This window comes from Cololabis saira, chromosome 11, assembly GCF_033807715.1.
Source record: "Cololabis saira isolate AMF1-May2022 chromosome 11, fColSai1.1, whole genome shotgun sequence".
Classification (NCBI taxonomy): domain Eukaryota; kingdom Metazoa; phylum Chordata; class Actinopteri; order Beloniformes; family Belonidae; genus Cololabis; species Cololabis saira.
The window spans coordinates 11,839,693-11,855,791 of NC_084597.1; the positions used below are offsets into that span (position 1 = coordinate 11,839,693).

The 16,099-nt window shown below is 37.0% G+C and overlaps 1 protein-coding gene across 3 annotated transcripts; it reads left to right on the forward strand.

Annotated features, from left to right (window-relative positions):
- Positions 1-471: 471 nt before the first annotated feature.
- Positions 472-14,746, forward strand: ark2n (arkadia (rnf111) N-terminal like PKA signaling regulator 2n). 3 transcript variants are annotated; one of them, XM_061733716.1, is made up of 5 exons: positions 472-689; positions 2,654-3,489; positions 9,162-9,332; positions 11,050-11,161; positions 11,269-14,746. In XM_061733716.1, the coding sequence occupies exons 2-5, from the start codon at positions 2,655-2,657 to the stop codon at positions 11,456-11,458; spliced, it is 1,308 nt and encodes a 435-aa protein (XP_061589700.1). In that variant the 5' UTR covers positions 472-689; position 2,654; the 3' UTR covers positions 11,459-14,746. The 3 variants fall into 3 exon arrangements, with proteins under 3 accessions (XP_061589700.1, XP_061589702.1, XP_061589701.1); XM_061733718.1 differs by lacking the exon at positions 9,162-9,332; XM_061733717.1 differs by lacking the exons at positions 9,162-9,332; positions 11,050-11,161; positions 11,269-14,746 and adding an exon at positions 5,822-9,116.
- The last annotated feature ends 1,353 nt before the right edge of the window (positions 14,747-16,099 follow it).

Genomic DNA, 16,099 nt, shown 5'->3' on the forward strand with positions numbered 1-16,099 from the left:
AAATATATGTATATTTTAAAATCTCACGTACCCCCTGTAGTGCCTTCATGTACCCCCAGGGGTACACGTACCCCCATTTGAGAACCATTGCACTAGAGGGCTCATTTGTTTTGGTTTGGAATGCTTCATCTGACATTATTACTAGAAAACTTAAAACGTATACGCATTTTTTTATTTTCATAAATCCTGCCTCAATCCTGCCTCATGCTCCTTTATTTCAGAAAAAAAAAATGTTTTTCATTAAAACTTTTCTCAGAATTCTGAAAAAATTATCTTGTTATTCAGAGCAAAACAGAGCAGATTGTTTTTTCTCAAGTGAATGCAATACGCCTCCGTACGTTCCAGAGAATTGTGCTATATACAAATAAACTTGCCTTGCCTAATATGGTCTGCAGTACTAACATCCGCCTGGTGGGGGCGTTAGTCAAAAGACGCGGCCGGAAGTGACGCAGGTAGCTTTGTGAATGACAGTCGATGGAGACATTTTAAAACAAACAGAGAGCTACGAGCTAACAGCGAGCTGGCTGCGCCCAGACACGCACTGACATTATTCCAGTTTTTAAAGCAGTCAAAGGAGGTTTTACAGTTATATTGTGTCGTATAAAGCAGATTTTAGAGATTTTAGAGATTTTAGAAACTACGGAAGATGTGGGAAAGTGCGACGGTGGGACAGGAACATTGAGGCTGCGGTGAGTCTGTGCGGCTTAGCCGCTAACTGTTGACATGCTGCCATTTATAGGGCTTTCTCGCTGCAGCTGTCCTGCTGCAACCCCCGCCGTTTACCTTTTCTGGCCAATAATGGGTGTGATTACGTCTAAGATTACCTTCAAGGAGACGCTGAGATCGTGTGAGCAGAGATGCCCCCAGACACAGAAACACATTTACTAGTGCGCACACGTCTCTGCTGCAGCCGAACCTCAGCGGTTGAATTGGTTTGATATTGGATATTCAAAGACATCCATTTAACTTGTGATACATACCACTGATTTTGGTCATATTGCTTGTGATGTGTTCATGGTCATCTAGACTATATATCACAAGAGAGTAATTATTATAAAATCATATTATGGGCTGATTTAATGAGGTTTTTTTCAAGTATTTCAAATGTATACACACATAATGAGTTGGCTTACATTATAAAATATTTACATTTCATGTATAATTAATAAAGTAGGGTATGTATTAAAATATAAAAAAAGTCACAATAGCAATATTAAAGACGGTGTGCATCTTAACACACAATCCTAAGAAAAAATAAGTTAAAGTATTCCATATTTTCTCATAAATTAGATCCACTTCCACCCTGATAATCGACATAATTCAGCTACCGCGGTTGAATTGGTTTGATATTGGATATTCGACATTCAAATTTAACTTGTTTAACATCCATTTAACTTGTGATACATACCACTGATTTTGGTCATATTGCTTGTGATGTGTTCATGGTCATCCAGACTATATATCACAAAACATTAATTATTAAAAAAAATCATACTAAGGGCTGATTTAATGTGGTTTAATGAATTCAACACCCATAATAAACAATTGGTGTTATGTATCACACGTTTTATGGGTGTTGAATTCATTAAATTTCATTAAATCAGCCCATAATATGATTTTATAATAATTACAGTCTTGTGATATATAGTCTGGATGACCATGAACACATCACAAGTGGTTTGGAAACAATCGGTGTTATGTATCACAAGTTTTATGGGTGTTAAACAAGTTAAATTTTAATGTCCAATATCCAATATCAAACCAATTCAACCGCGGTAGCCGAACCTCGATTATCAGGGTGGAAGTGGATCTAATCTATGTGAAAATGTGGAATACTTTAACTTATTTTTTCTTAGGATTGTGTGTTAAGATGCACACCGTCTTTAATATCGCCATTGTGACTTTTTTTATATTTTAATACATACCCTATTTTATTAATTATACATGAAATGTAAATATTTTATAATGTAAGCCAACTCATTATGTGTGTATACATTTGAAATACTTGAAAAAAGGAGATCTGGGAGTAAAAAAAATCAACAATTACAATGTGTATATATATATATATATATATATATATATATATATATATATATATATATATATATATATATATATATATATATACATTGTAATTGTTGATTTTGCATCTGACATCTATACATATCTTATATATCTACATATCATATATATATATATATATATATATATATATATATATATATATATATATATATATATATACTGTTATATTCAGATTCAGAAAACTTTATTCATCCCCGAGGGGCAATTGCAGGACAACTGAGCAGCAAGACGTTGAAAAACTCAAATAGAACAAGAAATAAAGTAGAATAAAAATGAACAGGGCAAGTCCCCTTATGTACAAAGAAATATATAAATATACGAATGTCAAAAAAATTTACAGCAGAGTGACTGTAGTGGTATAAGTAAAAATATAAAGTGTCAATGCAAAGCGTTTTTATATATATATATATATATATATATATATATATATATATATATATATATATATAAACAATGTTGTAATTGTTGATTTTGCTCTCATACATCTGACATCTTGCAGCAGACCTTGATTTTAATTGTAATTTCTTCCTGCATGTTTTCTGGACCTTTGGGCTCTGGGCTTAACCAGCATGAAGATGGCTGATTCAGAGAAGGCAGAGGAATTTCTGGATGCTGAATGTCCCACAGAGTGCCTTGATGAACCTCAATCAGCCACAGCTTCTGTTCAAGGAGAGGGAGATGAGCATCTGAAAACGGAGTCCACCAGTACCAGTTCCCCTCCGAGAGAAAAGGAAGGAGATAGCCCTATCAATACTGAGGGGGAGCAGAGTCTCCTCTCCATGCCATGCTTGATGAAAGAGCTCCACAGAGACTCCCCAGAGTCCCAGCAAGCATTGGCAGGGAGCGACAAGCCAAAGTCATGTCATATTTATGAGAGTGACTCCTCGAATCCATGCATGCTCTCCCCTTCATCCAGCGGCAACCTAGCTGACTCAGACACCCTTTCCTCGGGAGAGGAATGTGCTGCTGCTCCTATAGAAGGAGAGGAAGAGGGCAGCATGGAAGCTGCTAAAGATCCTGGTCAAGAATCAAGACAACAAACTTCTGCCACAGCTTCAGGTGGAAGGAAGTCTCGGCGGTCACGTTCAGAGAGTGAAATGCCTCCCAATGCAATGGCTGCAAAGAAGAATCGCTGCCAGCCAACAGCGGTAGCCGCCGCAGGGCAGGAAAAGCAAACCAATGGCAAGTTGGCAAAAGTGAAAGGTCACCGGAGCCAGAAACACAAGGAGCGTATGCGCCTGCTGAGGCAGAAAAGAGAGGCAGCAGCACGGAAGAAATATAACCTGCTGCAGGACAGCAGTACCAGTGATAGTGAGCTCACGTGTGACTCCAGCACCAGCTCTTCTGATGATGAGGATGATGACACTTCTGGGGGCAGCAAGACAATCAAGACAGATATTCCAGGTATCATCTGATTATCCCATCACATGATTATAACACAAAAGTACACCTGAGTAAAACAGTAACAGTCACATTGATTTATCATAAAAAATACTTTTTTATAGTATACAATCAATAGAATACACAGTGAGACAACAGAAAAGCAACATAAGAGAATCTGAACATTGATAGGCTTTCTGCATGACTTCAAATTGTTAATGTAATTAAATATATTAGTAATCTAAAAATCCAATTTACAAGATTTTTATCATGTGAGATCTTTACGAGGCCTGCTTCGTCTTTGCTTCATCAACCACTTTCTCGTTTTCTTTTTCCTTCTTATTTCCTCATTTATCATCTATAGTCATTCACCCTGTCATGAAATGCATAAACTGTGTAGAGGGTCCGTCTAGTCACCTGCCGTTTTACTTGACATGTCTTGTTGGAACTTTGTCTCATTATTTGCATGTTTTCAAAGTCTAGTCAACATTGTTCTACTCATGGACTGATGGCCATCTAACACATACTGTTTGCTCTGCAGTTTGAGTCAGCGTGTATCTTCATCCTCTGCTCTAGACTGATGTGCAGTCTACAGTCCTGCTGTGTCAGTCTGAGTTTCTATACATCATTCTATTAAATTGCAGTGTTCAAATGCAAATATTTATACTATTTCTTTTATTATGGAGTGTGTGTATGATGGGGAGGGGGAAAAAAACTACTAGGAATTTAGTACATCCATTTCTTTCTTTTGTTTGTCCTAATCAAATGTGCCTGCAGCATTTGATTTGAGTCCACGTCTTCTCTCTGTCTACTCAGATGACAAGTTTAGATAGTTTTGCTTTTTGTTTTTCCCCTTGATGGACTCGGTAGTAACTTTGAAAAGTCTGGTAGCTCTTGTGTCAGTTGCTGGAAAATGTTAATGCATGCACATTTCTGACTGAGGAGGCTTTTGAGGTAAACTGAGGTACAGAAGTGTCCAGTGTGAACAAACATCAGAGTAATAACATACTGTTAGCATACGCTAGGGCTGGGCGATATGGACCAAAAGTCATATCTCGATATTTTCTAGCTAAATGGCGATACTCGATATATATCTCGATATTTTTTCTGTGCCATAATTGGGGTTTCCCCCAAAGCATTATAGCATAGCATCTCTGTTAGCTTCATTTTTTTCTGAGGCAAACCCTTAAAAAAACAGTCAGTTTTAATACAAAGCCTCGTGCCAAATGTCACACAGGTACCTTTATTAACAGAGGTCTGCACAATATCAAAATGTATAAAACAAATGAAATAAAAATAAACTGCCTGCATATATAGAATAAAAATGCTTCTTGAATAAAATAAAACAAATATCCCTTTCCTGCATAACAATTAAATTAAAATACACTGTGCAATTAATACAATGTAGACAGTAACAGGCAGACTTTTCCACTGAGGTTGACAGTTGTGCAAATAACAAAACATTTGTGCAAATCTCCAATAAAACATTCAAGTCAATTTGTCACAAAATAAGCTATATCAAAATCATAAAAAAAAAAAATGTAAAAAAAAAAAAAAAATGTTTTATTTTTTTTTTTAAATCGATATAAACGATATTGATCGTACCATATCGCGTTTGAAAATATATCGATATATATTAAAATCTCGATATATCGCCCAGCCCTAGCATACGCATTGGAACTGTGTTCGTTTCCTCATTTGATGTAGAAAAACCTTTGACGAGTATACTGCCAGGGTAGAACTTTAGGGTCTCACACTCCTGTTGGAAGGGAGGGTTTTGTGTTAACTTTAAGATTTCTTTCAATTTTTAATTTATTTATTTTTTTAGATATTTTATTTCATTTTAATTGTTGTGGGTTAAGTTTATTGTTTAATTAATTATTGTTAAGGTTTCCACACTGGAAATCCCTTACCTAGGGTTTCGGTTAAGAGCATCATGGCTGATACTTAAACTGCTCAGTTTTTTACAAATATAATTTAAGTTTTACCTACAAACGTAGCAAAGCTGTTTCTCTTGTTCCATAGAGTTGCACTTCATATCTTGTAAATGGGTGTGTGTACTTCAAAGACTCACTAATTGGAACAGTTTTCCTAATTGAAGCCGTAGAAATCAGTCATCCAGACATCAAATTCTCTTCCTTTAGGGGTATTTTGTAGATGGAATACTTTCAACCATTTTTACATCCTGCACACAGATTTGAGTCCTACAACTGCATGATGTAGCCCATCAGCATGAGAGAGTCGATCTGCACGTAACAAAAACAAACTGTCATTTTTCTCTTTAATGCAACGTCCACCTCAGAAGCATGAAAGTGCTACTGTATTTTCTTATGGCTTGGCCTCAATGTCTTTAAAGCTGGCTTCAGACGTGCATCGGAGAGATCCAGAGTGGGAGCCCAGATTCATGGGCTGTTGGACACCAGTTCGTGGGACAGGAACGGGATCGGCAGTGTTCTGGAGGAGGCCATGACACGCTTTGCCGTGATGCAGCGTCAGACTGAGGAGCGCTTCCGCGTCTGGATGGAAAAGCTTGCACACCTCGACTCAGACAACGATTCTTCCAAACGTTCAAGTGACGCCCCAGACGGGCAGCAAGGGGCGAGGCATTCCCCGCCAGGTTCATATTTGCCATCCTCCGAGTCTTCAGAGACTATGGCAGCCTACATGCTGGCACGGGAGAACAACAGTCTCACCCCCACCCCAATAAACAACAACAACAACATCCTCCCTGAAGTTGTTGCTCAGAATGGAAATATAAGTGTACCTGATCCCGGTCTCTTAAATGTTTAGATGCTGATTCTGCTTCTTGCAGTTTCATAGAAGAATCCTAGAACTTGAATCAGAAAGCATGGCAATATAGGTTATTATAGGTAAATGTGAGGTCTATAAAGAAGCATTATTAACTGCAGCTTGGCTGAAGCTGGTTGTTTGAACTTGACTCTGAGGAGGCCGGGGTCTCGGCATGTCATCTGACACTGAATCACTGTGAGATTTGACATTCAGAGTTATTTAACTCTCCTGTTTGATCCCCTGCAGGATGTGTGGCATGGACACAGGGCAAATGTCCCAATACGACGAGTCACGGCTCTTACTGTAATGCTTATCATATGACGTCTTTGCTGGATTTAAAGGAAGAAAGTTTAAGGAAGAAGTTTTTACCTGCTGTACACACATACACATACACGTTGTCCATATAAAGTGTGCATTAGAGCACCGTGGCAGTCATTACAGTACGAGGCGGGGTGCTACTGTAAGTGGCTTGTGCCTTGGTGTTCCGAACTGATGCTGGAATGAAAGATAAAGCATTTTAATGCTATTTTTTCTAGGAATCAGAGTCGGCACTCATTATGCTTTTTCCAGAATGGTTTACACTTTGCTTGCTAATGGTTCAGGAAAATCTTGGGGCAACATTTTGTTTTGGTGGCATAGCTTTACTAACAGCAGAACATTTAATCAATAATGTACGTATAAACACACTTATAGTATGTCCCGCATTTCCTTGCTTTTTAGGAATATATTACAATTCTACATTCGTTTCTTTAAATTTCTTTTTTTTGGGGAAACTGCTGAGGGAGGAAAGAATAACTCAATGTGTATCTTTAGTAGCCAATGTATAAAATATATGCATTAAAAAAAGGCATAGGATCGTTTGTGGCTGTTAGCAGCAGTGCCAAGAACCTCGGTTTTCTCTCAGATTACTTTTATTAATTTTATTTCTAGATATTTATCATTAGCACTGGTTTGATTGCCAGCTTGGCCTAAATCTACATGAGGCACTGTGTATTCCTCAGCTTGACTTTCAACTTAAAACCCAGGCAACACATTTACAAATCAGCAGCAGTGATTAAAACAGCAGTGGTATGTTGCATGTACATTTTTCTGAAGAAAAAAAGAAATGAAAAACAGATCTGGGTGATCAAGTGGCCTTTTTTTGGTTCACATCCTGTGGTCTTATATGGAAAACACTCAACCTTAAATCTTCCCTTAAACTGCACTCACTAATATAAATGAGCATTAGCGTCGCAGTGCGTCGCACCAACGCTATCGAACACCAGGCATTCACTAAGGAATCTTTTGCTGAATCATGTTTATAGTTAAGACGTTAGGAAGTGTTTTTGTATATGTAATTGAATGTCAGGTTAACAGAACTTGATGCTAAACATATCATTACCCCACCTGTTTGCATGTGACTATATTGATAAATAAACGGCCAAAATAAGTTTTCATCAGCAGCATGTGTGCAAGCTATAACTTTTGCTTATGCTGACAAATGATGAAAGGCAAAACATGAATCTGTTTAAATGTTACCCCCTGGAACTGATGGTTTTATCTTAAATTGTGTGAATATCGTTGTTTCTTTTTTTTTTTTTTTATCTCATGATGCATTAGTTATTTGCCATTTGGATTTAATTGGTCCAACATCAGCTTATGTGCATTTGTTAAATATTAAAATTACCCTCAACAATTTTTGTTACCAACATTTATGAGGAGAAACTGTTGCATATGAATAAGAACATGCGTTTGGGGAAAAACAAAAACTCTTAAAGGACAGTCCGTTGTTTACCAAAGAGACTATCCTGGTTTACATTTGTCCTTTTTCTACCTTAAATACATAGCCTTTACATTTGCTGGTGCTTTGTTTCTCAGGTAACCCCAGTACCTGTTTTTTTGAGCCCATTCAGCTATTCATAGGCTGCGTTCTCGTACATGTTGTTCAGACGAACCCCCTCACACACCTACACACACGTCTGGATAGCGGAGAGAGTGTGTGTCTCCTAGGGACTCTTGTTGTTACAGGGTAGAATAAGGATGTGTTTCCGCTCTTCCACACTTACTCTTCTGTTCTTTCGGCTTTTTCTTCTTTTTTTTTATTAGCAAATAACATTTAACTCACTGAGCAAGGTTATTTTGATGTGTTTTGTAATGAGTGTATTCTAGTGTAGTTTTATGTGAATGGCTGTTCTTTTACAAGCAATAAATGGAAAGGAGAAAAAAAAATCACCTGCGCCAAAATGTTTATTAATGCAGTGAAAATACAATCATATTTACATGAGAAAATCATAGTTTCAACTTGGCATGTTTTATAGCTGAGGTAGTGCCTTCAAACAGTCGACACCAAATAGTTTTATATTTTTATAGTTGTACAACTTTAGACTTCTGGATTTTATATCACTTTATGTAAATTGCAGATGCTGCAACTAGGAAAGGTGTAGAAGCGGTGTCCAGTTCAAACGCAGTCCTGGCATTAGGGCTGTGCGATTAATCGATTTTAAATCTAAATCGGATTTATTAATCACAATCGATGTTAAAAAAAGGAAAATCGGAAAATCGATTTTCCTTTTTTGCAGCTTTTTTGCAGCTTTTTACAGACAGAGCTCGTCTAGTCATCTTTGTTTGGTCAAGAAAATTGTAAATGTTGTCACTTTACTAAACTCAAGGAGGATTTACAGCATCTTTCAATTGCACTTCATTCCCAATAGGGAAATGTGTTTGCTATTTTTCTTTAAAAATGAAGATAAAATATTTGAAACAATTTATTCCATTGTCTTTTATAGTTTTACCAAAAAATATCGAAATCGAAAATCGGGTTTTCAGAGAAAAAAATCGGGATTTTATTTTTGTCCAAAATCGCCCAGCCCTACCTGGCATTCCCAGGCATGATTTGAATACTAAAGTGTTTTCTTTGTTTTCTGCAGACGGGCCTCCGGTAGTGGGCCACTATGATATTTCAGACACTGATTCTAACCAGGAGAGTGTGAGTGCGGAGACAGTCCAGCCCACGGTGATAAGGCATGAGCTAAAAACACACAGAAGCCAGGATATGACAGCTCACTCTGGGTGTATAAAAGCTCTGAGCTCTATCGCAGGTCAGTTACAAACCCAGTACGTCTGAACTGATACTTTCCTCTCAGTGAAGACGGGACACTTAAGAGCTTTGGGTGTCATCAATCAGCAGCATGGGGGAAACACTTTTATTAATATCAGCAAGATGCCTTTGAAGTACACGTCATCCCACACACTGCTGGTTTGCATTTGGTGCTTCAAAAAGGTTTTTCTTCCGCCTTACGTCAAGACATCGACCTCTCACAAGCAACAAGTTGGCGTTATCAAAAACAGTATTAAGTCTACCATCTAATGTGTCGCTTTTTGCTATCTAGATGGCTTTTAAGTTGCAGGTGTCCATTCATTGTTGTGGTGTGTGTGCGTGTGCGTGTGCGTGTGCGTGTGCGTGTGCGTGTGTGTGTGTGTGTGTGCGTGTGTGTGTGTTAGGTCTGTGTTGAAAAAAATCGATTTTCCGATTCTAAATCGATTCTCATATTAATGCCTAAAAATCGATTCTTATGTCTAAAGATCGATTATTTATTTTTTTTTTTCCATCATTACATTTTCGCCCGGTGAACTTTAATCCCAGTAGTCAGACACACAGTTTTTCATGTCTGAAAAATGCCAGGTGCTTCATGGCAATATTTGTGCGTGGTGACGGAATAAATTAGATAAGCTAAAATGATTTGTTTACTGCATGAGCTGTTGCAATTTCTTTCTTTTTTTGCACTTTAAATGGATATTGAAAGGCCTGTTTGAGTTATTTATTTCTTAGTTATTTCACAATAATTATTGTGAAATTATTATTTCACTAGTTATTTTACGGTCATATAATTCAGGCAACAGCTCAATAACATTTTAAATAACACTAAGCTAGGGTTGGGATATGGACCAAAAGTCATATCTCGATATTTTCTAGCTAAATGGCGATACTCGATATATATCTCGATATTTTTTCTGTGCCATAATTGGGGTTTCCCCCAAAGCATTATAGCATAGCATCTCTGTTAGCTTCATTTTTTTCTGAGGCAAACCCTTAAAAAAACAGTCAGTTTTAATACAATGCCTCGTGCCAAATGTCACACAGGTACCTTTATTAACAGAGGGCTGCACAATATCAAAATGTATAAAACAAATAAAATAAAAATAAACTGCCTGCATATATAGAATAAAATAAAACAAATATCCCTTTCCTGCATTTCCTGCAAACATTTTCCTGCAAACATTTGTGCAAATCTCAAATAAAACATTCAAGTCAATTTGTCACAAAATAAGCTATATCCAAATCGTAAAAAAAAAAAAAAAATTAAATCGATATAAACGATATTGTCTCGTACCATATCGCGTTTGAAAATATATCGATATATATTAAAATCTCGATATATCGCCCAGCCCTATACTAAGCCAAATCAATATCGGATCGAATCAAATCTTGATAATCGATTCTGAATCTTAAGAATCGGAAACGAATCGATTCTTGACATTTGAATCGATACCCTGTGTGTGTGTGTGTGTGTGTGTGTGTGTGTGTGTGTGTGTGTGTGTGTGTGTGTGTGTGTGTGTGTGTGTGTGTGTGTGTGTGTGTGTGTGTGTGTGTGTGTGTGTGTGTGTGTGTGTGTGTGTGTGTGTGTGTGTGTGTGTGTGTGTGTGTGTGTGTGTGTGTGTGTGTGTAAAAGCAGCAGCAGTCTTCATTTGTCAGCAAGGCCTGAAGCTCCGTGCCGCTCCGGTCCTCCTCACAGCTGCTCTTCTTATTTGTTACAGGCCATGTGGAGTTTGAGCTGTCGCACAAGGAGAACGCTCAGTACAAAGGCCTGATTAACATCACTTCCTCCGACAGTGAGGTGGAAATAGTCGGGGTCCAAGAGAAAACACGGTGAAGACTCTCGCTTTAGGATATGTGTATAAATAAAAATTGCTGCCCCAAAAAACTGTTTATTTATCTGCCTTTTTTTTCTTTTTCCTTCTCCTTTTCAAACCCAGATCTGCCCATCCATGCGGAGGGGTGATTAAGAGTTTGTCTTCCTGGAAGGAGAACTCGGTGGAGCAGTTCAACAGCACAAATCCATCCCAGCTCTGGACTACTGTTTCTCCTCAGCACAACTGGGTGTCCCCTCCCGAAGTGGTCGACCTCACGCTGGACGAGGACACTGGCCACAAAAATCTACTTTAAACGACTTGTACACTGAAGACTGCACATTTCCCTTCCTTTGAACCCTCTTTGCCCACCAGAGTTTAGGCTGAAATCCTCTGTAAAGTAGCAGCCTCACCTGTAACCGCTTGTTTACTCTTCCTGCTCCAGAGCAAATTTTTATTCAAACTTTCCGTTGAACAATCGTATATCTAAGCCATTCTACTGATGCGATTCCTGGATTTTTGGCTCACGAGCTATACATTTAGCTGTAATGACGTCAAGTGCAGGCAGAAATGTTTTTCGAGAGTGATTTATCTGTTAATATTAGCAATAAACGTTTTGTTTTGTTTTGCATACCTCAGTCACTCCTCAGTAACTGATGTAGGTGGTCATTTTCTGTTTCACAAGTTGGATATCTAGAAAAGCTTCAATAGAAAACAAATGGACTTCTTGGTTCTTAAAGAAGCTTCACCACCCCGAAAGCTTTCTTCAGGTGTGACTGATGGGAGTTTCAGGTTTTTAAACTGTTATCGTAAATCACTAACCCATGAGTCGCAATAGTGAATGACCTAACAGCAGTTTTATAAGCCCGTTGCTCCCAATTTACTTAAAAAGCATTTCAGATCAGAGGTGAAATGCCTTAAAGAACAAGAAAAGTTCAGTAGGCTTCTATTCAAGCTTTTTAGGATTACCATGACTTGGATGACTGAAAATGTGCACCAGCACACGTTGTCCAACATCACATTGTATGGAGCCAAATCAGGGCCAAAAGTTTTGCTAATTTGAAAATAAAATTTGAACCTGAAATTTTTTTTTTACAGTTTCAGTTTTATTTTTTTCAGTATCAGATCTTTTTATTTCAGTTTCAAATCTTTTTATTTCAGTTTCAAATCTTTTTTTCAGTTTCAAATCTTTTTTTTTCAGTTTCACGTCTTTTTTTTTCAGTTTCACATCTTTTTTTTTCAGTTTCACTTCTTTTTTTTTCAGTTACAAATTTTTTTTTTCAGGTTCAGACTTTTGGCCCGGATCTGGCGTGGGGGGCGTCTTTCAAAAAGATGTGAAACTGAAAAAAAAAGACGTGAAACTGAAAAAAAAAGATTTGAAACTGAAAAAAAAAGACGTGAAACTGAAAAAAAAAAGATTTGTAACTGAAAAAAAGATTTGAAACTGAAATAAAAAGATCTGATACTGAAAAAAATAAAACTGAAACTGTAAAAAAAAAATTTCAGGTTCAAATTTTATTTTCAAATTAGCAAAACTTTTGGCCCTGATTTGGCTCCATAACATTGCTCCTTAAGAGCAGGTCAGTAACACAACAGGGCTGTTGACTTAATTCACTACAGGCTTTGAATAAGCTTTTAGTCTGGATTTTGGATTTTCACTGACGTTCAAAGATGAGCTACACCTCAAAGACTTGCCATTATTCAGTAGACTGTAGGTGGATGGCAAAGTTAATTTTGTTCCTCTTGAGGATCAGTCAATAAAGGTCTCTGCACTGGATGTATATTTAAATCAGTCCGCATTCATGGCTTGCTTTACACAATGTCCAACATAGGTACAACTTAAGCTCTGATGCTTTCAGAGATTGGTTTAGTTTATTTTAAGGAAATACAAAAGACATTTGGGGAAATTATATCACGTTTCACTCACAATGAGAGAGATTATAAGCTCCTTGGACACTCGGTAATCAATTTATTGTATTTCATCATGAACAAAACATCTAAAATTTTGAGAATTGTGTGCTTCATTGTTTTTAGAACGGGCACAAAACTTACTTAAGTCACCCTCCTATTAAATAGCACTACACAGACGGGTTTAGCTCATTTGGATGCATGTTGTCGTCTCTGAAATTACACACATGAGATTCAGCTTGGTGGAGATGCACACCTTTCCCCAAATGTATTTTACTTTACTGTTGTACTGTTACCTCTATTATATCTTTTTTTTTTCTAAAAAAGAAACAGAAAACCACTCTTTAAAGCCCAAATCTCTGGGAAAAACACAAAATAAAAAAGTAGTTTATTTCAAGCGTGTGCACTCCAAGTGGTGCATTGGCAAAGTAGCGGTATCTTCATTCGACACGTTTTTTGTCCCAGAGTCCCAGGTGACTTGGTTATCAGTGAATGTATGACATTTCAGTTCTGACCGAGTGTATTTACTGTTTGTATGCTTATCTTGAATAGGTGCAAACTCTTTCGAAACTCTGGGGACCTCTTTCTAATAACTTGAAGAAATGTATCTTCCGTTGAATACTGCAAAGTAAAATGGCCTGAATGCCTTGAAAAGTGCACTATTTTCTTTTAGAGCAGTTTAAACCATATTCTTTTACCTTTAAAAAAAACAAAAAACAAAAAAAAAAAGAATTTGCAGTCTCAGATATTTTAATAATGGATGTGAATCAAGCACACAGAAGAGTAAGAGTGGCCTGGAGTTTGTGCTAGTGTGTGGGGCATTGTGAGACATACTGTATGCGCTGTTTCTCCCCTGATCGGACCCTCAGGGCCTGCTCGCTTCCTCCCTGCAGTCCTGTTTTTGTCCTCATGCAGTACTGCAGCCAAGCTGGTAAATTTTTATAAGAAAGCAAATTTTACACACTATTTTTAATTTCCTCTTTACATATTAAATAACGTTTACTTTCCTAAGCGATGCTTGGGAATGATAGATTATTATATTAACATCTGCTGGTCACAAAAAGGGAAAACGTCTAAATATAAGAAACTAAACCAAAGTCTAAGTGGAGATTTATGGGTTATGTTTTTGTTTTTTGGTTTGTTTCATAGAGTTTTATAGGTTTAAAACCTTCTAATTTTGAAGTCAGTGCTTTTTTTCTTTTTTTTCTTTTTTGGTGAAAAGTTATAACATGAAATACATAAAAATTCAATATATTAGTATGTTTTTGTTTTTTATTTGGCCAGTTCTTGATACTGTTGGCAGCTGCTGCCGTGATAATGTCTGACCAGATCACTTCTGCTTGCAAAATCGGTTCTGCTTTTGTCCGTGGGATTATTTGAGAACATTGTTGAGACATTGCTCACGTCTTTACTACTAGAGGTGTGATAGAAACAGGGCAGTCGTGCACGTTTAACGGCATCTTTTAACCTCCGAGTTCCCCTCATTACCGCTAATCCAGCCTCGCTGATTGTTGTTTTTGTTTTGTTTTGTTTTTTTTTTTTTTTTTTTTTTTATTCTGGTTTACTATCAGTATTTTAAATTAACGAGAAATGTTTATTTTGTTGCTTCTGCAAGTCCCTGACCTCCTTGAAATTAAGTCTGTAGAACAAAAAAAAGAAACTATTTTAAAACTAAATAAATAGTCTTATTTAAGGATCAGTTGTACCGTTTTTTATTTTGTATTCTTGGGAATCACAGTGACTCAAATGAAGTATTTGCTTATGTTCTGTAACTGTTATGATGTCAAATAAGTAGAGTGAAGCTTCATTTAAGCCTGCTGAACGTTTCTGCTTATTGCTTTGGCAGTTTATGATGGCAGTGGAATGTTATCAAAACTGAATTGAACAGAAGACTCTGGATTTTTGGCGTCTTTATGCTGTTAAGGTAAAATGTCATCACTTTGTGCACCTCAACTCTTATATTACACTAAACGGCTTTGAAGTAGTGGGTAAAATCATTGAAAATACAGATTTTTTTCCAATATTTTATACTTTTTGTCTTAACAGGGTCAGTTTTTAGTCACAATTCTTTGTCAAATATCACAACTCCCAAAAGGTTATTTTTGCAGTAATTCAAAGCTTACATTGGGGATTTTCAGCATCTCTACCTAGATCAGGGGTCGGCAACTCGCGGCTCCAGAGCCGCATGCGGCTCTTTTGCGCCGCCCTAGTGGCTCCCTGGAGAATTTTTCAAAAATGTTTGACATTTTTTTTTCCTTTTTTTCTTCATTTAAAATTTTTTTTCCCCTTTCTTCTTTTTTTCTTTTTCTTTTTTTTTCTCTTTTTTTATCTGTTTTTTCTTAATTTTTTTCCTTTTTTTCTCTTTTCTTTTTCCTTTTTTTCTCTTTTTTTTCTTCCTTTTTCCTTTCCTTTTTAATCTCGACATTTTGACTTTTTTCTCAAAATTTTGACTTTTTGCTCAACATTTCGACTTTTTTCTCAAGATTGTACTTCAACATTAATCTCGACATTTCGACTTTTCTCTCGAAATTTTGACTTTTTTCTCAACATTTCGACTTTTTTCTCAACATTTTGATTTCGCCTTTCGCCATTTTCCTTCATTCTAAGGCTTATACATACAAGACTTTTCATTTTTTGCGGCTCCAGACATATTTGTTTTTTGTGTTTTTGGTCCAATATGGCTCTTTCAACATTTTGGGTTGCCGACCCCTGACCTAGAAGAAATGCTTTCCCTGGTTCAGGAAATCCTTCGCTTGCCGTTCCTACTCTTGGGGTCAAAGCAAAATCTAGAGCTTGCACATCTTAGGTGTCTTGATGTATCTTTTAGAATCATCATCCTGTTTAAAGGGCAATCTTTAAATGTTTATCTCAGGTAATCACAGTCTGATATTTGTTACTAGAATTCAATTTTCATCAAATCCCATCCCGTCTCCATTCGGAAAAGTGCCCATGTCACTGGCTGCAGCACAAGCCTTAAGTACGATTAATCCCCAAGGTTTGTGCGTAATGGTTGGAATGGTTTTCTGTGTACACTTTTAATCTTCAAACA

What these genes read in the sequence shown, in the direction of transcription:
- ark2n (XM_061733716.1), top strand. Translation starts at nt 2,655, where the DNA reads ATGAAGATGGCTGATTCAGAGAAGGCAGAGGAATTTCTGGATGCTGAA. An exon ending in AGCTCTGAGCTCTATCGCAG is followed by an intron (nt 9,333 to 11,049) that starts GTCAGTTACAAA and finishes TATTTGTTACAG; the next exon opens with GCCATGTGGAGTTTGAGCTG. An exon ending in GGGGTCCAAGAGAAAACACG is followed by an intron (nt 11,162 to 11,268) that starts GTGAAGACTCTC and finishes TTTCAAACCCAG; the next exon opens with ATCTGCCCATCCATGCGGAG.